The sequence below is a fragment of the Armigeres subalbatus genome, chromosome 2 (assembly GCF_024139115.2).
Source record: "Armigeres subalbatus isolate Guangzhou_Male chromosome 2, GZ_Asu_2, whole genome shotgun sequence".
NCBI classification, from domain to species: domain Eukaryota; kingdom Metazoa; phylum Arthropoda; class Insecta; order Diptera; family Culicidae; genus Armigeres; species Armigeres subalbatus.
In genome coordinates, this window is record NC_085140.1 from 412,537,619 (window position 1) to 412,560,493 (window position 22,875).

At 39.0% G+C, this 22,875-nt stretch overlaps 1 protein-coding gene across 1 annotated transcript; it reads left to right on the forward strand.

Annotated features, from left to right (window-relative positions):
- Positions 1-13,599: 13,599 nt before the first annotated feature.
- On the forward strand, positions 13,600-17,023 carry LOC134217664 (uncharacterized). Its single transcript, XM_062696475.1, has 5 exons — positions 13,600-13,864; positions 15,048-15,181; positions 15,687-15,816; positions 15,897-16,433; positions 16,499-17,023. The coding sequence occupies exons 1-5, from the start codon at positions 13,762-13,764 to the stop codon at positions 16,600-16,602; spliced, it is 1,008 nt and encodes a 335-aa protein (XP_062552459.1). The 5' UTR covers positions 13,600-13,761; the 3' UTR covers positions 16,603-17,023.
- The last annotated feature ends 5,852 nt before the right edge of the window (positions 17,024-22,875 follow it).

Sequence of the window (22,875 nt, forward strand, 5' to 3'; positions counted from 1 at the left end):
CTGCGTCGAATGTTGCGAGAGAGTTGAGAGAGAGTTGCGGCCGAGAGTAAGTGCCTAAATAGAGAAAAATTTTGGTCATAACTTCTAAGCCCATAAGCGATCGGGTCAATTTTCAATGGGAAACAATGGGACAGGATTCTGCGTCGAATGCAACTTGTTGCGAGCAAATCGGTTGAGAATAAATTCCCAAAAAGTGAGCTAGACTTTTTAATGTGATTTTTTTATGAAAAAAAGTATTTTGGCCATAACTTCTAAGCCCATAGTCCGATCGGGTCAATTTTCAATAAGAAACAATGGGAAAGGATTCTGCGTCTAATGCAACTTGTTGCGAGCAAATTGAAAATAAGTGCCCAAAAAGTGAGCATGACTTTTTAATGTGCTTTTACACGATTTTTTTTGGCCATAACTTCTAAGCCCATAGTCCGATCGGGTCATTTTTCAATAGGAAACAATGGGACAGGATTCTGCATCGAATGCAATTTATTGCGAGCAAATCGGTTGAGAATAAGTGCCCAAAAAGTGAGATAGACTTTTTAATGTGCTTTTTTATGAAAACAAATATTTTGGCCATAACTTCTAAGTCCATAGTGCGAACAGGTCAGTTTTCAATAGGAAACAATGGGACAGGATTCTGCGTCGAATGCAATTTGTTTCGAGCAAATCGGTTGAGAATAAGTGCCCAAAAAGTGAGATAGACTTTTTAATGTGATTTTTTTATGAAAAAAAGTATTTTGGCCATAACTTCTAAGCCCATAGTCCGATCGGGTCAATTTTCAATAAGAAACAATGGGACAGGATTCTGCGTCTAATGCAACTTGTTGCGAGCAAATTGAAAATAAGTGCCCAAAAAGTGAGCATGACTTTTTAATGTGCTTTTACACGATTTTTTTTGGCCATAACTTCTAAGCCCATAGTCCGATCGGGTCATTTTTCAATAGGAAACAATGGGACAGGATTCTGCATCGAATGCAATTTATTGCGAGCAAATCGGTTGAGAATAAGTGCCCAAAAAGTGAGATAGACTTTTTAATGTGCTTTTTTATGAAAACAAATATTTTGGCCATAACTTCTAAGTCCATAGTGCGAACAGGTCAGTTTACAATTGGAAACAATGGGACAGGATTCTGCGTCGAATGCAATTTGTTGCGAGCAAATCGGTTGAGAATAAGTGCCCAAAAAGTGAGATAGACTTTTTAATGTGATTTTTTATGAAAAAAAGTATTTTGGCCATAACTTCTAAGCCCATAGTCCGATCGGGTCAATTTTCAATAAGAAACAATGGGACAGGATTCTGCGTCTAATGCAACTTGTTGCGAGCAAATTGAAAATAAGTGCCCAAAAAGTGAGCTAGACTTTTTAATGTGCTTTTACACGATTTTTTTTTGCCATAACTTCTAAGCCCATAGTCCGATCGGGTCATTTTTCAATAGGAAACAATGGGACAGGATTCTGCATCGAATGCAACTTGTTGCCAGCAAATCGGTTGAGAATAAGTGCCCAAAAAGTGAGCTAGACTTTTTAATGTGCTTTTTTATGAAAAAAAAGTATTTTGGCCATAACTTCTAAGTCCATAGTGCGATCGGGTCAGTTTTCAATTGGAAACAATGGGACAGGATTCTGCGTCGAATGCAATTTGTTGCGAGCAAATCGGTTGAGAATAAGTGCCCAAAAAGTGAGCTAGACTTTTTAATGTGCTTTTTTATGAAAAAAAGTATTTTGGCCATAACTTCTAAGCCCATAGTCCGATCGGGTCAATTTTCAATAAGAAACAATGGGACAGGATTCTGCGTCGAATGCAACTTATTGCGAGCAAATGCGAGGTTGAGGATAAGGGCCCAAAAAGTGAGCTAGACTTTTTGCGCACACACACACAGACATCACTCCAATTCGTCGAGGTGAGTCGATCAATATATAAAACTATGGGTCTCCGGGGCTCGTATAAAAAGTTCGTTTTTGGAGCGAACATATAGCCTTTACGTATACTTTGTATACGAGAAAGGCAAAACGAGCAATGGGTAATGTTTTAAACACAATAGCGAGTAGACATAGGACTTGTATAAACGTAACGTATTCACATTTAATATTGATTTTTTTTGTTTATTATTTTATTTATAATTTATTGATTTTGGAAACAACAACTCCTATGCTGCGTAGAATTATTAGCAAATTGTTCATTCATAACTTCTGGAAATAAAACTGAAAATTAAATACATAATCGGAATTGCTTTGTTTCTAACTATTAAGCCCTTATTTACTCAAGCAAATGTAGGGCATTTATAGATTTCTTATTAATGATAGTATTAAAAGTTTAAAAATTCTGGTAATAAAATTTTATGACATGCTATTTTGGGGGAGCTGCCCCGTTTTCCATCTCATTAAACACACATTCATCTTACCGCCAAACAAAGAAATACATCACCAGTTTCGTAGCTTCTTTTTGCTAACATGCGTACTTACTGCTGAAAAAATAAAAATAAAAATTATAAACAAGTCCAGGAGCAGTAACCCTACTAAAATAGAGGTGGTACTGCTCCGAGTCTAAGTCAGTATAATAATAATGATATGATTTCTCAGAAAATGAAAACCAAAGTGTAAAATAATGTTTACTAAAATATTCTTTTCAAAATTATTTTTACGGACTTTTTAAAACATTTTACATGAAATACGGCGAAATTTTCTAATCTTAAATGGACATAGCACCATTGCTGATTGTGCATTACATGTACTACTCATGGAGATATATCCAATTTCAGTATAAAATTTGAAAACTGGCGAATTGATTTATTGGTTTCAAATCATTCTCTTCATCTTCATTGGCGTTACATCCCCCGTTTGCAGTAGTATATCATGAAGCTTGCACGTGGATACTTTTATGCTAAGGGAAAACGAGAATTCGCACTTTAAGACGACACGTGAGCTAAAGAGCCAACTGGCAAACTTTCTATCATCTACTATGTCAGTAACTTATGTTCAAAATCGAATGCGCTTTCTACCGAAAATTTATTGGCATTAGTGTTGACACCATTAAAGCAAACAAGAGGAACGATTCGAACTAGATAAATTCGCTTTATCAGTGGAAGAAAGCTTTATCTGAGCTTTACACCATCAATTTTAAGATAATACCGTTCAAGTAATTCAATAGCTTTTATCTCTACGGCGCAGGTCATCTTTTTGGTTTGAAATATTCGACAAATATGCTTTGCACTGAACAAACTGACAATTGAAGCTCAAAATTCATTAATAATATATACTCATACATAGAATAAGAAAAGAGAGAACAATTTTTTGGTGTATCTATTTAATTTATAGACAATAATAAATGATAAACATTATTTTTGTTTTATATGACCAGACCTGAGCAACAACTTGAACAGTAACTTTTGCACGAAAAAAGCTTTCCACCAATGTTATTCTCGTAACTGAGCGAAGATGACGCCACTTTATCGTCAAAGTTTTTTATGCGCATGCCCTGAATTCATATGTTAGTTGTTGACGGCACGTTACTGATAACCGTTTATCATTGGTTTAGCATGAAGTTTCTCGTTATGGAATATTAAACTACATATTTGTATAACAAATATTGTGGTTTTGTCGCTTGTTTCGACTAAATCTATGCTTTCGAATCTAATTATGTAAGCGAGCGAGTATGTAATTCGTAAAAGACACATCGGCATATTATTAAATTATATTAAGCTTCAGATCATTGAAGATAAATGATATTTTTTAATATGGCCAGTTTTGAGCAACAGCTTCAACAGTAATTGTTCAGTCACATGTGGTTAGCAATATAAGCTGTAGGTTTTGGCAAAAAAAAACATTTTGGTATTACCGCAATAATTTTTTACCTTATGAATCAATATGGTCGAAACTCAGGTGTGGTGAAATTCAAGTTATATCTGAGCTCTGGTAAAATTTTCAGCAAAATTGGTTCACACGCAATCGAGATCTAGATCTCCAAAGTTTACCATTTTGTATGAAAAACGGCTAGTGGGCTTTTTATTATGCCGGTCACTGTATACTATCACCCTTACATATTCCGAAGAAAAATGCATTTCAACAACTAAAAATTAAAATTTTCAATTGGCTGCTATCATATACATAGCATATACATATACATAAAGAAATAAACTCAAGTCCTATTCAATGAACGACGTAGTCGAATTTAAAATCGCATGTTTTAAATATGTGACACGTTTGAAAAAAAAAATCAAGTGGTACGATAGAAAGCTTGATAAGGTCGAAGGACAAAATGTTCATGGACAAAAAATCTAAGTGTAAAAAATCGAAGAGACGAAAATGTTGATCCGTATTCGGTGAAGGACGAATCTTCGAGGTATCCACCAGAACTAGCTTGAGCGATTCGGTTTCCGTAGCAATTGCTGGGTCAGTTGGGGGGGTTGGGTTCAACTACCAGGCTCGTAAAATGAGCACTTTCGGGTCCTGATTGCACACGTGAATATCGGATTGAGGTTTTAGTTTTAGTTTTAGGTACAGGCTATGGGATTCGGGGTTTGTCTCTCCAGATACTCGAGAAACCTGATAATAGCATACCTGATTCGTTAATAATAGTAAGTACCACGAATTAACGATCACTTTGGCACTCTTAGGGACCTAATAGGTTAAATTAGACTTTCCAATATGAATTTCACCTTGCTTTAACGTCTGTTCTCTTCGGTGTTTTCGGTAGGAAAGAGATCAGATCTCCTCTAGTCTCCGTTTACCCTATAGCCTATCCATTCTTGCCCTGTAGTTTTTACCAACCCTATTTGGCGATAATTGTTCAACTCGCGACAACCTTTCGGATGATACCCATGCAGCTGTTTTTGGGGTCTGTGTTTTCCAAATTTTGTTTTTATTTTATTTTAGCTCTCCGTTTTTAAATATTTTATTTTCTTTTATTTACTCGTGTGCATGCTTCTATTTTAATTCTTAGGCTTCAGATTAAATACATATATATTTTACATAGCTATACATAATAATTAAGTTTCAAAATATATTTAATGTTACTTTTTAATCGGCAGTCTACTTAGGGACATTTTGTGTGAACGGTAACAAGACACTGCAATTGTACATTATCACTATTGCGATTAGAATTTCCAAAAAAGCTCTGAGAAATTTTTCCGCCAAATCAATGAAGATTTAAAGGAACATCAAAAAAGAACCCTTCCCAAAACATCCAAAATCCTTTCCCGTGGAAATCCCATAGAACTTTCCATGGAACCATGGAAAAAAAGTCGTAAAAACAAATGTCGAGTAGTTTTTTAGAGAATGTCTCTTGACAATTCCAAATCATTGTGAATCACCTCGGAATAGTATCATCAATTCTCAGAAATATCTCATCCCTTCCTCTATGAATTCTTTTGAAATTGCATTAGAATTTTTTCTTTATTCCGTCGTGAAATTATTTACAGGATTTATCATGAATCTTTCAGTTGCATTTTCCACGAGATTCATTTGTCTTTATTTCTGTGAATTTTTATTATAATCAACTTTTTGCTTACCACGAGATGTTCCTTAATTTCTGATTCAGCCTATCTCGGTCACCATAAAAAAGTAGCCAAGATTGTGCACCTACAACTTGCTACAACTTGGTTAACCAGTTGGTTGCCTCTACTACAAATATGTGCCTGTCCCGGTTCTGGAAAATAGTTTCGTGAAGCTGTACTGGGATCGCGAGATCATAACGGATGTCCTCATCCGTGCCAATCGGCCCGATATTGTGGTCTACGACAAAAGGATGAAGCGGGAAATCCTCATCGACATTGTTGTACCGCTAGACCATAATATCCAAACAACATTCTCCAACAAGATAACGAAGTACCACGACTTGGAGGAGGAGTTGAAGCATATGTGGCACCAGGAGGACGTGCGTATGATTCCGGTAGTCATCTCAGCAGCCGGAATCGTCCCGAAATCTCTTCTGAGATCCTTAGGAGAGCTGGAAATATCTCATAACCTCCATAGCATCTAAAAGACAGTTGTTCTTGGAACTTGCAGCATCGGGAAGAACGAAGAACTCAGGAAGAACGGTAGCATTCGGCAAAGAAATTTGCTGTATTGTTGATCCATCGACAACCATCGGATTAGTAATTGTGATCAACGTAACGGTAGTGATAAGTGCCTGGTCGGTCACTTCGGAGGGAGGAAAGTGTTCATCGCTGAACACATGTCACATTTCTGTTAAATGTTCAAATACCAGTTCTACGAAAGCCGTTCTCAGCTACAGCTCACCGAAACGGCTTTCGGAAATTCCACGCCCAGCAATTCCGAGACGTCGTACAGCCCGATAACTCTTCCAGGATTTCTCCGCATGAAATCTTCAGAAACACTCGCATAATAGCTTTTAAACGGCGCCATAAAGGCCACATCCAGCGGCTGCAACTTGTTAATGTAGTGTGGTGGCAGCACGATCACCGTTACAAAGTTTGCACGAGTCTTCCGGGTAAAACCGAAGTTTTTCGTATGTGAAAATGGTCGAAGTAAAAAATAAATAATATTAATAATCCAGAAAAGACTCGTGAGTCATGTAGCTGGAAGGGTTGCTGTTGAATTTAGTCCCGTTCGGCGCTCCTCTCTTCAATGCATCGTGCATGCGCACCCGGGGGAAAATGACGTACGGTGGCAAATGTTGCCCGGATGCGGACATACACATCACGACTGTCGTCAATATTCCTCACTCACCAGAGAGAGGTGTGTATGTGAGTGCGCAAACTATTCTCACTCATTTTTTAGGCACTTATCCTTAACCGTAGCCGGACAATACTAAATACTCATCCTACTTGGTTGGCATGTGTACAAAAATACATGAGAGAGTTAGTTCTGAAAATGTATTGCGAGAGATCGGCTGGTACCTGGTGCTGGGAATTTGGTTTCATCAGTACCCGCCAAGCTGCGGTGGACGACGGAGGTCCTTCGTAGCTTAGTAGGGAAAGAGCCTGTCTAGCGAACTGGGGTCGTGGGATCAAAGCCCACCGAAGGGGCGGTTACCCTCCAATACCTTTTCCGAACTAAATCTATCACATGTTATGACATATGACATATGCATAATCAAGTTTCAGACATAGTAATTTATTATAGGATTTTAAGTCATCCGGCAAATGAGATCCACAGAGCCTAATCTTCTTTGGCATTCAGATTGCCCGGGGTAGGTGAAAATTCCCAGCACGATTGCTGAGGAAGTGCCAAAACTCTATAATAATATTAATTACATTTGACATTACCTATTCAGTACTGAGTTATAATATTGAAAAAATGTGAATTCAAGTAATTTTCCTATTTAAAATTGGATAAATGTCCTTTGGAAATGCAGAGGAATGCTCTGTGGAATAAAAAAGTGAAAAAAATCACGGTAGACTCCTGGTAATGTGACCGTTTTTTATTAGAACACTTTTTAATTCCAACCCCGTTGGTTTGAACAACGTTCAAATTAAAACGTGTTCAAACGTCATTTATCACGTCAGCGTCAGAATCAAAACAAAACAACAAAGAGAGTTTTTACGATTTGTTCAACTTTACTCGTGATGGAAATAAGGAAATAATATATAAACCTGTCGGAAACTATAACGAACATATCTGCTGAAGTAATGAAAGAAATGGCAGCCCTTACTGTGCACCGTTCAATGTGCAAAAACGATCCGTAAATAACATCTGAATGTTCCATAAAACGCCACCATAAATCCATAAAATAGTTAGGGAGATTCCATTAAGAATAATTGTATGATATGACCAAAATTATGGATCATATTACTGAAATTATGGATCATCATCACTATAAAAATGCGCAAATTTGTTTTATGGATCAATATATAGCTTTTTATGAATCATTTGTTATAAGTTCTTGGGAAAATAGCAAGAATTGTATTGATTTTCTCGACCATGTCAAAGGAACATATTTCCTTATTAATTGCTAAATGTTAGCTTACTTATGTATCGAAAAATTATTCTTTATGGAATCTCCTGAACTTTTATGGATTTATGGTAGCGTTTTATGGAACATTCAGATGTTATTTATGGATCGTTTTTCATTTTTTTATGGATCCGTCTTTATTGTTTATATGCAAAAGTATGTTTTGCCAAAAGAAATCCATTTAGCCATTTCGAGTTAAGCGGATACAAAAACCGACCATTTAATTTTTGAATAAGGGAAGATCTCCCAGCGCCGGACACCTCCCAATATCGGACACTTCTAAAAAAACAGTTGTAGAGGTCCCACCACCATCTAATGCAGTACAAAAGAAAACTATTAGCCATTCTTTACACCTGTTTTATTAAACGTACTTCAATTTAATTATTTTTTCTTGCTAAGGTATTAGAAAGCCACAGAAATAAGGGGCTGTCCATAAACCACGTAGACTCTTGAGAGGGGGGGGATGGGGTTCCGAAAAAGTCTACGTTAGTCTACGAAGGGGGACGGGGGGGTATACCAAAAGTCCACGTAGACTTTTTTATTTTTTTTATTACAATTTATGCAGCAGCTTTGTGGGAAGTTCACTTCTTTGATTTTTAAGGTTTTTTCCGGCTGAACTACGGCTTAAAATTATCATGGTTTTAATTTGGAAATTCTTCTATTTTGAGCAGGAAAATGCTCCTAAGTGTTCTATACAAACTTTCGATTTTTTTTAAATTTCTACTCGGATTTTATTGCAGATTCTACTAGAATATCTTTTGATTTTTGGCAAGAACTTTTATGGAAACGACAAGTGATTTTTAACAATTTTCACGGGAAATTATGTCGTACTTCAACGGAAAATTCTTTGGAATTTACAAAGGAAGCATTTTGAAATATCAAATAAAAAGTCATTTGAATTTCCAAAAGACATTCTTTAGAACTTGTAAGGAGAATTCTCCAAAATTTCTGCGAGAAACCCTTCAGAAATTCTACTGGAGATTTTCAAGGAGTCCCTGGGAAACTTTTGTTAGTTTCGATAATTCTTCGGAATTTTTGCGAGGAATTCTTCAGACATATAAGTGAAACTCTTCGGAATGTCCATGGGAATTTTTTTTTAGAAAATTCACGGCAATTTATTCGGTAGTTCTTATGCAAATTCTTCGGAATTATTGATGGAAAATCTTCGGAATTGCTATAGAAATTGTTGAAAATTTCCACGAGAAATTATTTGAATTTCCCACCAAAAACTGTATGAGTTTCCACAAATAAAATATTTGCAATTTTTGTAAAAAAGCCTTTATAATTTTCACAAAAATTTATTCGAAATTTTTACGAAAAATTCATCAAAATTTCAACTGAAAATTCTTCATAATTTCCATCGAAAATTATTCGGAAAATTCTTTAGAATGTGGAAACTGCTCCATATTTGAATCAGAAATTCAAAAATTTTCACTGAAAATTACTAATAAGGGTCTGTTCAAATATTACGTAACGCAGTAGGAGGTGGGGGATTGTTTAATTTTTGTTACGATTTGTTACATAAAATATAGGGAGTGGGGGTCCTTCGAGATATTGTTACGCGTAACAAATTAATTGCATAGAGAAAAAATATTTAAAATAAAAAAAAAGTTATTATCTTCAAAATAGCATATAGAATATAAAATGAATAATAATTTATTGTATCGTGTTTCAAATTCTACCAAAAACAAGATTTTTTCAAAAAATTGTATTTGTAACGCATTACGCATAGGGGTGGGGGTAGTTCTAAGTTTTGTTACAGAATGTTACGAGGGGGTGGGGGTACTTAAAAACAACGTTTTTCGCGTTACGTAATATTTGAACAGACCCTAAACGGGAAAACTTTTGGATTTCAGAAGGAAATTTTTAGTACTTCAATGGATGATTATTCAACAAGATATTGCATGAAATTTATAAGAAAACCATCGAAATTTCCACGGATACGTCTTTGAAGTATTATCGGGAAAATTTAAAGGTTATCAATCAGGGAAATCTACGATATTTCCACGAAAATCTTATTGGAATGTCGACTTAGCACTCTCGGAATTTCAACTTGGAATTTTTCGAAGTTCTGAAAATTGTTTGGTTTTCTACAAATTTGAACCGGCGTGGAGAATTATAGTTCAGATGCGTTACAGATTTGAAGCTAAAGTTTTTTTTTAAATTTTCTTTATTAGAGAGGTTATGCAAAAGTGTCGGCGGCGGTGGCGCACACCTCTATGAGGAATCGAGTTCAGCAGAAAAATAAATTGGCTTTGAGATTTGGTTTCGGGAGCTATGGACAAAAGATTAAATTTGATTACGTTTTAAATTGATTTTTGTTTTGTTGGGTTTTGTTCAGTTTAATTTTGTTATGTTTGAAATTCGAATTTTATTGTAATATTTACATATTGAAATTGATTTGAATAGCTGAATTGCTTTCAAACGTGGTTTTTAAAATCGCATATGAGATTTTGTAAAATTTAGAAAAGTCTTCGTAGACTTCAAAGGGGGAGAGGGGTTTCGGAAAAGTCTACGAAAGTCTTCTAGGGGGGACGGGGGGGTTTTAAAATGTGAAATTTCGGTCTACGTGGTTTGTGGACAGCCCCTAAGCAGAATCAAAAATTAAAGATGTCATTGAAAAAGGTGGGAATTTGCAGTAGGTTTTAGAAATTCAGCTGGAGAGTCAAATAAGCTCTACTAACACTTTTTAATATCTACAATTTAAAGCAAATGAAAAATATTACTATTCTAAATGATGTCTTTACTCATTGTGTAAACCCATTTCCTTGGACTGTTTTCCCATGGGTGAATTTTGGACCATTCCACTCTACAGCAGGAATATTAGCATTGTCATGGCCTTAAAACTCCATGAAGCTTTGATACCCATATTGATTAGATCTGTGCACCATTTTCAAAAGTATTTCAGATTCAAAGTGCCGCCCCTCTATTTCAATGAGTATCTTAAATGGAGTCTTCTGACCAATTTTCAGCTAAATCCATGGAGATTTAGAGGTGCATCAAACGAAATTTGTGATTTTTCAGACTTTTTTGTAAAAAATCGTCTGAGTGCATCAATTTAACTGCACATAATAAAAGGATTAGTCGTTGATAGCTTCTTTAGACTATTATCTACCACTTTGTCATTGATACTAGGATGTTTAGAGGGCTTATTATATGACTTTTTATTAGATTTAGCTGAAAAAATGCCTGAAAACCAGAAAAATAATTTTAGGTGCTTCTGGGGGTAGTATAAATTTTCAATATGTGCCCAATTTAATTTTTCCTTTCACTTCCTTCGAGTGTTGCGGAAGTTTCGTCCATACATCAATTTATTCTGAAAAATAAGCTTCGGCATGTAATAATGCAGTTTTCATGAAATACTCAACATTTGAATAGGATAGTCAAGCAAGACCATTCCCCCATGCTAAAACAAAGTTGACCATGATTTATGAGCAATGTCATCCAGTATGCTCGACCCACTGGTATGGATCTAGAGTGGGCTATGTGGTAGTGTCAGGGCCTGCAGATCAAGAGGTCCACGGTGGAGAGGGGTGGCACTTTGAATCCGGAATACTTTTGAAAATGGTGAACAGGTCTATTATTGATGTATTTCAAAAAAGTATAACTATAGCCACTTTGCTCAGAAGCGGTTTTACGGAATTCACAGAAATGGCCATATCTCAGGTGATTGTTTTTCCAATGCTGCGTGAAAGTGGCGCCTAAAGGACGGAATTGTGCATCGGGAGAAAGCAGTAACGCAGTGGCGCCACGCCGATTAACACCTGCGTTATTTTAGCGCTGCGTGCATGTGGCGTTGAACAAACGCTACGTTGGCATCGGCCTTGTGGTCATTTGAATTTTGATAAAAAAAATTTGCCTGTCCCGACCATTCTATCCAACCCCTGTATGTTTGGTATGAACTCTTACGAATTACGCCTGACGATGAATAAAGAATAGAAAGCAAAAACGTGTAATGCAAAAATTATAGTTTCTTTTAAACATCTCCGATTAAATCCAATTCAATTAACGAGCTTCACAGTGATTGGCTTATACTAGATCTTTTTTCACTTGACTGGAAGATTCACTTTTGTCAAAACACTTGCTCAAAAGTCCATATATGACGCCATCATCAGACTCACTATACTGCACTATTTCCATAAATGAACTCCACTCTAACTGAAAAATCTATTTTAGTGAGTACACATCTGTGACTACCAAAAAAGACACCTACCTTAAAGACAAGTCGAGTCTATTTCGAAACACTGAAGACGGACTTTCGGTTGAGGTCAAAATACGTATCTGTTAGAGTTACAATCAAGTGGTGGAATTAAACGCAGGTGACAATGGGTCAAATGGGGGTAAGAATGGGTCACTGCTTCAACTACTTTGAATCCATGTAGTATAGACTGAATGTATCTGAGGGCAAGAAAACTAAAATATAAGAGACCTTTTTAAACGATTTTGTTATCCGACCTTCAGGCTGTGAAGGTCGTGAGATGACCCAGTGAGAGCGATGACCTTCTCACCCAGACCCATTGTCACCCCCTACGGCGGTACCAAAGAAGCTTTCGCTGCGCGTGGTTTCATTCGTCCCAACAGCACAGAACTCACCGGTTTGGGCGCCGTCAAATGAAATCTGCGGCTGATGGACTTATGCATGGCGGAGTTGTCCTTTTATCCGTCAAATCAGCGACCAGTAAAGTTATTGTAGTTTCAACCCAGTTAGTTGTATTCTACAGAATATGTTTTACATGAATATTTAGTAAATGGGCACCACTTGACCGTGATTGCGAAAAGTGATGTCCTATCTCCGGCTCTACTAGTGAAAAAAAAGCTACTCTCACCAAAAAAGCTCCGTAATCAAAATTGCTTAGACTCGAGATCAATCGATTATAGATAGGCCATCTAAAGACTATCAAGATCTGATTGATGTATAGTACCTTCGAATTTAGAAAATATCCAAAAAAAAGTTATCTACCTTCATGAGGGATGACATCACAAGCAGAATGCTTTCCCATGCAAGTGTATTCATTCAAGTCGTCTCGAGAACAACAGCTGATATGTTGATTGGCTACTTCCTGTGAACCTACAACAAACAGCAGCCGTTGTCTTCTGCTGGCTGGGTGAGATATGCTTGCTTCTTACGCCATCATTGTCCTGTATCGCAACCATTGCTGCACATTCATATCGATACGCACGCATTGAAAATTAGTAATGACATCAAACATGTTGCTCCGCATGAGGTCATCAAACATTTCCTCTTAACACTGTTCGTGGGCTGTGTACATAAATAAAGTAGGTGAAGAAAGTCCGGGAGATTAGTTTACATTTCAATTAGCTTATGCCAACAGAATGAATTAGTGACAATTTATTTGCTAGCGTCAAAAAATCGAGAACGATTAGTATTGGATTTTTGGCAAAACTACCAATCTGTGCCACGGGTGGGTTGTCTGTCAAATCTGCTTGTTGGATGTATATGGAGAAACCATGTATCTTTTCTTGCCGAAGCTCGCAGCTACGTCTGCGGTCCCCCGGACTGATAAGATGTTTTTTGTTAAACCGAGTGAAAGAACACCAACGAAAAACTGTCTTCGGTTCGGAAAGTCCTCGTGTCTACGTCTGAAGCCCACTTTGCCTTTATTTATGCCACGATCAGTGGTCTTCGCAAATGGTCAAGATAACGGACCGATGGTTTTCTATATATAAGAATGTCCCCAAGCCATCACGAAGGTTCAGTATTCGTTCGATCGGCGGCGGAAGATTCTTTCGTGCAATCATACCATCTTTCAAAAACAACAGACAGATAAACGGAATCGAGAATTGGGAACCGTCGCGAAGAGTAGTGACCCGACAGTTGAGATATCGAAGAGCGCATGTTTGGCTGTCGGTTAAAGTGCAAGATGTCGATCGTTAATTCGGTGTTGGTTTTGGCGGTTTTTGTTCAACTGTGCAATCATGTTGCCAGTCAGTTTTCAGGTACATATGATGCTTTAATCATGATGTAGCCCTTCTGGGGGTGTCGGTGTGGCATAAAAAGATGAATGCGTCTCGTGATGCTACAACTATGAAGCGATTATCAGCTGGCGATAAAAAAAACATTTGATGGAAAATACCATCGCAAGGATGGGTGTGAATGGCTTGGAAATGGTGGTGAGCGGCAGAAGTGCAACTGACGACAAAAAATTGTTTTTATTTCGAAACATTTCAATACAAGTGTATCTATGATCTGCAATCAAAATTAGAAACGACCATTGTTTCTAATCACATGGTCGTGTCATACGTCGATCGGGTTCTTTATTTTAGTGGTGAGAATCGTGTGCTGATATACACGACTTACCGATATAGAACTGACAGTGATGTTGGAAAAGTAACAACTGTTTCGTGGCGCTATGGGGCATTGGCAAGAAAGCAGATAAAGATCTTATTTGAACCGCGTCCAAGCAACAGAAACTAAGTTATACTAAAAAAGCAATCGAAAAATTAAAGTTACCTCAAACACACGCGACGTGACTGTCGCTAACGCTGGGCGAATGTCGTCCCGACTCTATCACTCCCAACAGTGAATCTTTACAGTAATATCCCTCCTGCCTTCCTTATGTAATACCCGATTAATATTGAATATCAGTTATCGATAAAACAATTTATTTATGTTGTAAAATCTGCATCATTTAATTATTCGCAGGTTTTGCATTTTATTACTGATTATTGCCTAATGATCGAATTAATAGTTTGGTAGGAATATTGAAAAGTAGAGTACTCAATAAACTTGTCTAAATGTTGCCAAAGAACGGAAACCACAAAATGTTTAGCGTTAAGTTTCATAATTTCAAAATGCCAAAAGTATTTTTATTACAATTCTTTCCTGGGAATATGCGGCGCGCTTACCATGTCAATCCTCTTACAAACCACGTAACCATAACGGTTGCACCGCTCCATTGAACTCAAACCACAAGTCGAGCTTCCAGCGGAAACAATGTATCGACAACATTCCCCTCGAGGACATAATTCCCCTTCCCGTAAATCGCCCGCAAACGCTCCCACCGCCAATTGCTAAGCCTATGATGATAATCGCCGAATATGGACTACACACTTCTTAGGCAGCTAGCGAGCATCATCGATCCAGATTTCTCATTTTCTCTACCCCTTGGTTCACCAACAGGACCAACACTAGCCTGCGGTGGCACATCGTTGCTGAAAACGACCACACTGATCTCGCCGGCCCAGATTGGCACTAATGGTGCCGCCACGAGCTGCAGCTACAACATACGCGCCATTAATTTACGCGTCTGTCAGGTAAGTGCTGGAGACGAGAGAGCAAGTTGTGGTCCTTGAATGATTGTGATTTGTCCTGTTGCACAATGGGATCGATGTGCACGAAAGATTTGTTTTGCTATTTTTACCATTTTGTTATTGAATGAAGGATGTTGAAGTGTTTTAGTTTACCTTCAGCATTTTTTTTGTTTATAGATTTTTTTTCAAATTGGAACTAATTATATAATTATTACGTAGTTTCACCCTGAAAGCTTAGTCAGACCGAGTATATACTTGTAATCAATTGCCGAATAGATTTTATAAATAGGGTTTGTAAATTTTTCAAACCAAACCACAGTTCACTGTACTGGATGTTGGCGTTGTGAAGCGCTTCTGGTGACCGGTTTCTGTACAGGACGCACGATATTTCAAATTTAAATTCAACACCTCTCACCCTGTCACTGAGCGCTCTCTACGAACACACATCATCGACATCCCGGTATTTGAATCTCCGGTTGATTGACCTTTCTCTTATTCACACCCGCAGCTTCGTCTGGACTTCAACTCGTTCAATCTGGCACCACCGACGATCAACCCGTACCCGTCCTGCAACATCGACACACTTTCGATTGCGAATTTAGATTTCAATTTGTGCGGTGAAAACAGTGGACAGCACAGTAAGTTATTAGATCCGAGAGCCCAGAGGCTAAATTGGATTTGCGGCTAAACGAATTTCGCTATGTTTGCCTTTTTGCAGTTTATGTCCCGTTTTCTCCTACGCTTGGGAACATGACATTGACCATTAACTTCAATCTGGGAGCTCGGATTCTAGGGCAGACCGGTCCCTACTGGAACGTGCGAGTTCAGCAGTTGGAGTGCCCGGTTGGAGCTGCCTATGCTTCGAAAACCGCTGTCCGATCGGAATCACTAGTCAAGACCTTTCACAACGATTTAAATGACCTGGCTCCGACTGGGTGTCTCCAGTATTACACCGCGCAAACCGGCATCGTAAAATCGTTCAATTTCAATAATGGAGGTCCGTACATTGGTAACATGAACTACGCCATCTGCTTCCGGCGAACCCGCGTTAATACTTCGCTAAAGCTGTTTGGTGACGTATTTGACCTTGCTGCCGGGGATGCCACTGGGTATGACAGCTCGTGCTTTTCCAACATTGAAACAGCTGGACGATCCGAGGACTTCCTACACATACCGGAGGGTGTGGCTCGTTTGGACCAGAGCGTACGAGCGAATCGATTCTGTGGGCAAATTCTTCAGCAGAGAGAAGTTGAAAGTAGGTGTCACTGTAAGATCTAGATGAAATGGGTATGAATTTAGCGATTTGCTTCTTATCTGCAGGTAAATCGCCTGGACCTTTCGTACTGTACTTCAACAGCGACACCACATATGGAGCCAACGGAGCAACTGAAACTGGTTTTCAATTATCGTACCAACTAGTATGATATTGCACACAAGGATATCAGGGGTTTTCAAGATGGACTAATATTTTTTCTTTTGTTTGTTTTTGTTTCGCTATGAGTTGGTTCCAAATTTGAAGCATTTCGGAAGATAATATTGAATAATAACAAATTTTCAAGCAAGTCAAAAGAGAATTCTAACCACGTACGTTACCTTCTAAACGAGAATCTGTGTCTAATTCAATCGAATTCAGCTGAAACTTCGAATAATACTGAATACCGTTTGTTATGTCTTTTGTCTAATGGTTATAGTAGTAAACTTGATTGTATGTTGAGTTGAAATAATAATATAAATAGTGCTGACGTTTGGAGATAGATAACAATACCTTGTCATATTATTCGAATGAATGAGCTTAAAAGCGATTCTGAAGTGCAGGATAAGGAGACGAAAATGTACAGTCTCTCCACCCTACATCAAAGGTCATATACATCATTCTTCGTTATGCAAGGTTACGGCGCTTTTTTTTCATGAAGAGAAAATTGTTTGAAGAAAAACCCTCAAAAATCTGTCTCAATTATTGGTTATTTTTGACATTATTATTATTTATTCAGAATAAGGCCTTCTATAGAGCAGGACTCTCTCTACAATGCACGGAAGAAAAAAAGTACCCAACTTTGAGTTTTTTTTAACTTACTTTTGAGTTATTTTTTCTCATCTCTTTCATCCACCCTTTCTTTTGTTGTCAAAAACAAAAGAGCGAAACAATCCAACGAGGCCAGTTCAATTCGGGAAGCCAACTTTGAGTTCATTGCCTAAACTCAAAATTGAGTAAATTAAACCTCCAATTGGGTAAATAAATTTTCCGTTGGGTACTTTTTTAACATGGGAGTAAAGGAAAACTACTTCGACCTAATTTACTCAATTTTGGCTTCCCTTACGGATGTTCGAGGTTGGGTGAATTGAACTCCCTTTTTTTTTCCTCGTTTGTCGGGTGAGGATCACTGCGTCCAGATTTTAGGACTATTGTTATATACCCTTTTGCTGTGAAATACGCAAGTTATCTCAGTAACATGTTTGTCACTGAGATACCTTGGTATCGACTGAACTCAAGACCATCTATTATTGATGAATAGAGATCCTGAGTTACAGTATGTGACTCCCCCATTCTGGCGAGACTAGCTTTATGAAGCCAACCACGTCCTTGGGGGATAAGATCCATATGTCAGCAGGCCCTAAAAAGGGCTTGCTGAGAACTTTGAACCTACGTTGGGTGAGTGCACTGCAATAGCAGAGGATGTGTTCTGATGTTTCTCTCTCCTCGTCATAGAAGCGGCAATTTGAGGTTTGGATTGCTCCGATCTTTTGTAGATGGTATATGCAGGGGCAGGGTCCAGTTATTAGGCCGGCTGTTCGGCCACATTGAGAGTTGACGTAAAGTCAATGTCAACTTCTCTCCACGAACAGCCTAGATAGCCGTGTGGTGTCGGCAGCCGGTTGTCTGGCTAAGAATAACGCTACGGATTGCCTGTTCCAGTGGTAAAAGTCCACCATACAGGTGACCCCTAATTCTTGGTGTGATGCGGCTTTATGCTTACCGTGCCTATGAATGAATGGTTAGGGGGGTCTAAAATGAACCTAACCGCAAACGGAGCCTGTGAAGCACCAGGGCACCCTTCACAGTATTGAGCCCTTATTGCGCCAACCGGAGCTATGGCGTAGTTGACTTATTGCTTCTCCGGAATAATCGGCTACTCTTATTCAATCTCAACTTGAGGTTAAATAAGGGTGGGATTATGAGTATGTTTTTATTTAGTTTTTTATCTAATTGTCACCTATATGGATTCGCTTTATGCGTTTTTCACAGTGTACTCTGTGTTTCGTCTTTGACGTTCTTGATACGATACCGACTTGGTTTCATCTTTGCTGTTCACATAAATGTTGAAGTTGTGGAGTGTATTATCGTAATTCGCAATGGCTACAGTTAGGATAGCTCAAATCAATCTTCAGCACAAAAGAACAGCAACGATTAATCTTTGTAGACTTATGCAAAATGGCAAATCCCAAGTGGCTTTGGTGCAGGAACCCTATTTTCGCAAGGGTAGCTTTTACCTAGGTAACCTAGTGAACCCGGTTTTTGCTGCTTTCAGTAATGAAATGGCAAACTCTCGATCAATGCCGCGTGCATGTGTACTTGTTAACAACGCTATCGTTGCTACACTTATCTCTGAACTAACAACCAGAGATGTATGTGCTGTCACAATTGATGCAACTGGCGGATCCCCCGTCAAGAAATACGTCTATTGTTCGGTTTATTTACCACATGATGAACCATCCCCTACGGATGCTTTCAAACAAGTGGTCAGTTATTGCACGTCAAAAGGCCTTCCGCTAATTGTCGGTAGTGATGCTAATGCTCATCACATCATCTGGGGTAGCTCGGATATCAATCTGAGAGGCTCCAGCTTGATGGAATACTTAAGTAGTACCGAACTTGGTTTACTTAACATAGGCAATCGCCCAACCTTTATGGTATCTAATAGAGCAGAAGTATTAGACATAACTCTCTGCTCCAATAGAATCAGTCACGAGTTGACGAATTGGCATGTGTCAGATGAGGAATCCATATCTGACCATCGCTACATCTATTTTGATCAGTTGAATGTTTCTTCGCAGACCTTGCGTTTTAGAAATCCCCGTTCAACCAACTGGGATCTCTATACAGAGTTGCTCTCGACAAAATTTCATGGATATCTACCATCCATTGAAACTCCTACCGACTTGGATGATGCCGTTGATACTACAACGTTGCATATCGTGGAAGCTTTTGAAGAAGCTTGCTCCTTGCGTTCTGTGAAAACCTCAAGAGGAACCCCGTGGTGGAATTCCGATTTGGCTAAGCTCAGGAAGCAGTGTAGAAGGAGTTGGAACAGACGCTATTCAGCAGGGACGGATTCTTTCAAGTTGGCTCGCAAAGCTTACAAGAAGGCTCTACGATCTGCTGAACGATTCGGCTGGAAAAACTTTTGTGCAAATGTTTCCAATTTGAGTGAAGCCACTCGATTGAACAAAATTCTTGCGAGATCCAAGGATTTCCAAGTTGGCGAAATTCGCAAGCCAAATGGCGACTACACTTCTTCTGACGAAGAAGCGTTAGAGCACTTATTTGATACACACTTCCCTGGATGTGTAGATATTGCATCTTCGGATGTTCCTGATGTCTTTTCATGTAGTTATGGGTCTTGGGCTCATGCTCGTAGAATCATAACTACTGAATCGATTCAATGGGCTCTTAATAGTTTTGCTCCTTACAAGCCTGCAGGGCAAGACGCGATCTATCCTGTTCTTCTGCAGAAGGCTTTTGAGCATATCAAACATGTTTTGAAAAACTTTTAGTATGCAGTTTTGCTACTGGGTATATTCCCATATCCTGGCGGGATGTCACTGTAAAGTTTATCCCAAAAGGAGGACGTGCTTCGTATGAAGAAGCAAAGAGTTTTAGACCCATCAGTCTGACCTCATTTCTTCTGAAATGCTTAGAACGCATTATCGATCATCACATTCGTGATGACTGTTTGGCAAACATGCCTCTTCATGTTAATCAACATGCTTACCAATCTGGAAAGTCCACCGTGACTCTTCTACACAAGGTTGTGCACGATATCGAGAAAGCATTCGCTCAAAAGCAATCGTGCTTGGGTGCTTTCTTAGATATTGAACGTGCTTTCGACAACGTGTCTTTCGATGCAATATTGGAAGCCGCACGTTGTCATGGGCTACCTAATATTATTACCAAATGGATTCACCAGATGCTTAAAAACCGACATCTCTACTCGACATTACGTCAAGCAGCGATTAGGAAATTAAGTGTCTGCGGATGCCCTCAAGGGGGAGTATTATCTCCACTTTTGTGGAATCTCGTTGCAGATACGCTATTGAGGTTACTCAATAATGGCGGTTTTCCTACCTATGGATTTGCCGACGACTATCTAATATTAATAGCCGGTTTGTGTATTACTACTTTATTCGACCTGATGCAAAATGCTCTTCAGGCAGTCGAAAGTTGGTGTCGCCAATATGGCCTTTCGGTTAATCCGAATAAAACATCTATTGTACTTTTCACGGAAAAACGTAACCGTAATGGTATTCGCCCATTACATCTTTTTGACTCTGAAATCAATGTAACGGATCAGGTAAAGTATGTGGGACTAATTCTTGATTCCAAGCTCTCCTGGACTCCTAACATTGAGTTCAGAGTCAAAAAACGTGTATGGCTTTCGGTCAATGCCGACGAACTTTTGGTAAAACTTGGGGTCTTAAACCTAAATATATCAAATGGATTTACACAACAGTTGTACGACCAATTTTGGCTTATGGATGTCTTGTGTGGTGGCAAAAGGGTGAAGTGAGGACAATTCAGTCTAAATTAGGCCATCTTCAAAGGATGTGCCTAATGGCAATGACTGGTGCGTTCTCTTCGACCCCCACGGCTGCTCTCGAGGTTCTTCTCGACGTTGTCCCACTACACATACATCTCAAACAAGAAGCACTTGGTTGTACTTACCGATTATGGGTTCTCGGTTTCATGGAAGAGAATCCTGTAAACCGCAGTTCTACACACACTTCGTTGTTACAACTCATGGTTGATTGGGACAGAACAGTCCTTGCTCCAAGTGATCTCACACTCGCTAGTAGTTTCCCTTATAGGACATTTTCAACACAATTCCCCTCGCGGGATGAGTGGACATCTGGCTATTTGGAGAGAAGTATGTCGGACAGCATTGTTTGTTATACTGACGGCTCCCTCTTCGAAGGTAGAGCAGGTGCAGGTGTCTACTCGCGTGAGCTAAGATTGGAACAGTTCCACTCACTGGGTAGACACTGCACTGTCTTTCAAGCGGAAATATTTGCCATTATGTGTGGAGTGCAATCCGCACTGCAGAAACACATAATGGGCAAAATAATATACTTCTGTTCAGATAGTCAAGCAGCTATCAAAGCCCTCGCTTCGGCCAACTCAAGGTCGAAGTTAGTAATCGTATGTCGAACTCAAATAGAGGAACTGAATTCAGTTAATACATTGCACCTTATATGGGTACCTGGCCATTCTTCCATAGCTGGAAACGAATTGGCTGATGAGTTAGCTCGCACTGGAGCATCACAAGACTTTTTTGGTCCTGAGCCAGCTATTCCAATATCTAAGTGTTGGGTGAAGCGTTTGATTAGCTCTTGGGCTTCCACTCAGCACAAACAGTATTGGAGTAGTTTGGATTCATGTCGACAAACAAAATTGTATATCCGAGAGCCATATCCGGTAGTAGCTAACTATTTAGCTAATCTGTCTAAACAGAATTGCAGTGTCTTAGTCAAGGCCTTGACAGGTCACTGCCGACTCAACTATCACATGGCAAATATTCAACGTGTTGAATCCTTTGTCTGTGATGGTTGTGAATCCGATTATGGAACTTCTTATCATCTGATATGTAACTGCCCAATTTATGCGCAACTGCGTTTTCAAATATTTGGTAAACACTTACTAAGTGAAATTGACTACAGAAACCTGAACCTTCAAAGTATTCTGTTGTTCATAACCCGTTGTGGTAAGGAGCTATGAGCTTTTGTACGTGTTGTATACGTTGTATGCCCTCTTCAAGGGTACCTTTCCCAAACTTCCCATTTTTCTCCCATCCATATTCCTTTCCTTTTTGTTCACTTCCTTTTCCGTCAGGTGCGTGATGAGAAAGGCTGTGAAGGCGATGGCACAAATCTCCCGAATTGAGGTGAACGTGCCCCTGGAGCCGACGTTCTGATACCTGATACCGGGTGAGGATCACTGCGTCCAGATTTTAGGACTATTGTGATATACCCTTTTGCTGTGAAATACGCAAGTTATCTCAGTAACATGTTTGTCACTGAGATACCTTGGTATCGACTGAACTCAAGACCATCTATTATTGATGAATAGAGATCCTGAGTTACAGTATGTGACTCCCCCATTCTGGCGAGACTAGCTTTATGAAGCCAACCACGTCCTTGGGGGATAAGATCCATATGTCAGCAGGCCCTAAAAAGGGCTTGCTGAGAACTTTGAACCTACGTTGGGTGAGTGCACTGCAATAGCAGAGGATGTGTTCTGATGTTTCTCTCTCCTCGTCATAGAAGCGGCAATTTGAGGTTTGGATTGCTCCGATCTTTTGTAGATGGTATATGCAGGGGCAGGGTCCAGTTATTAGACCGGTGTAGATGTTGAGATCCCTTTTGTTGATACTTAATAGTTGTTGGGTTTTCTTGGGGTTAATCGTTACGAGCCTTTTGGATTG

Excerpts from the sequence above, each read along its gene's own strand:
- LOC134217664 (XM_062696475.1), top strand. The coding sequence starts at position 13,762 with ATGTTTGGCTGTCGGTTAAAGTGCAAGATGTCGATCGTTAATTCGGTG. Across the intron at positions 13,865-15,047 it reads TGTTGCCAGTCAGTTTTCAG|GACCAACACTAGCCTGCGGT; the intron begins GTACATATGATG and ends GTTCACCAACAG. Across the intron at positions 16,434-16,498 it reads TCAGCAGAGAGAAGTTGAAA|GTAAATCGCCTGGACCTTTC; the intron begins GTAGGTGTCACT and ends TCTTATCTGCAG.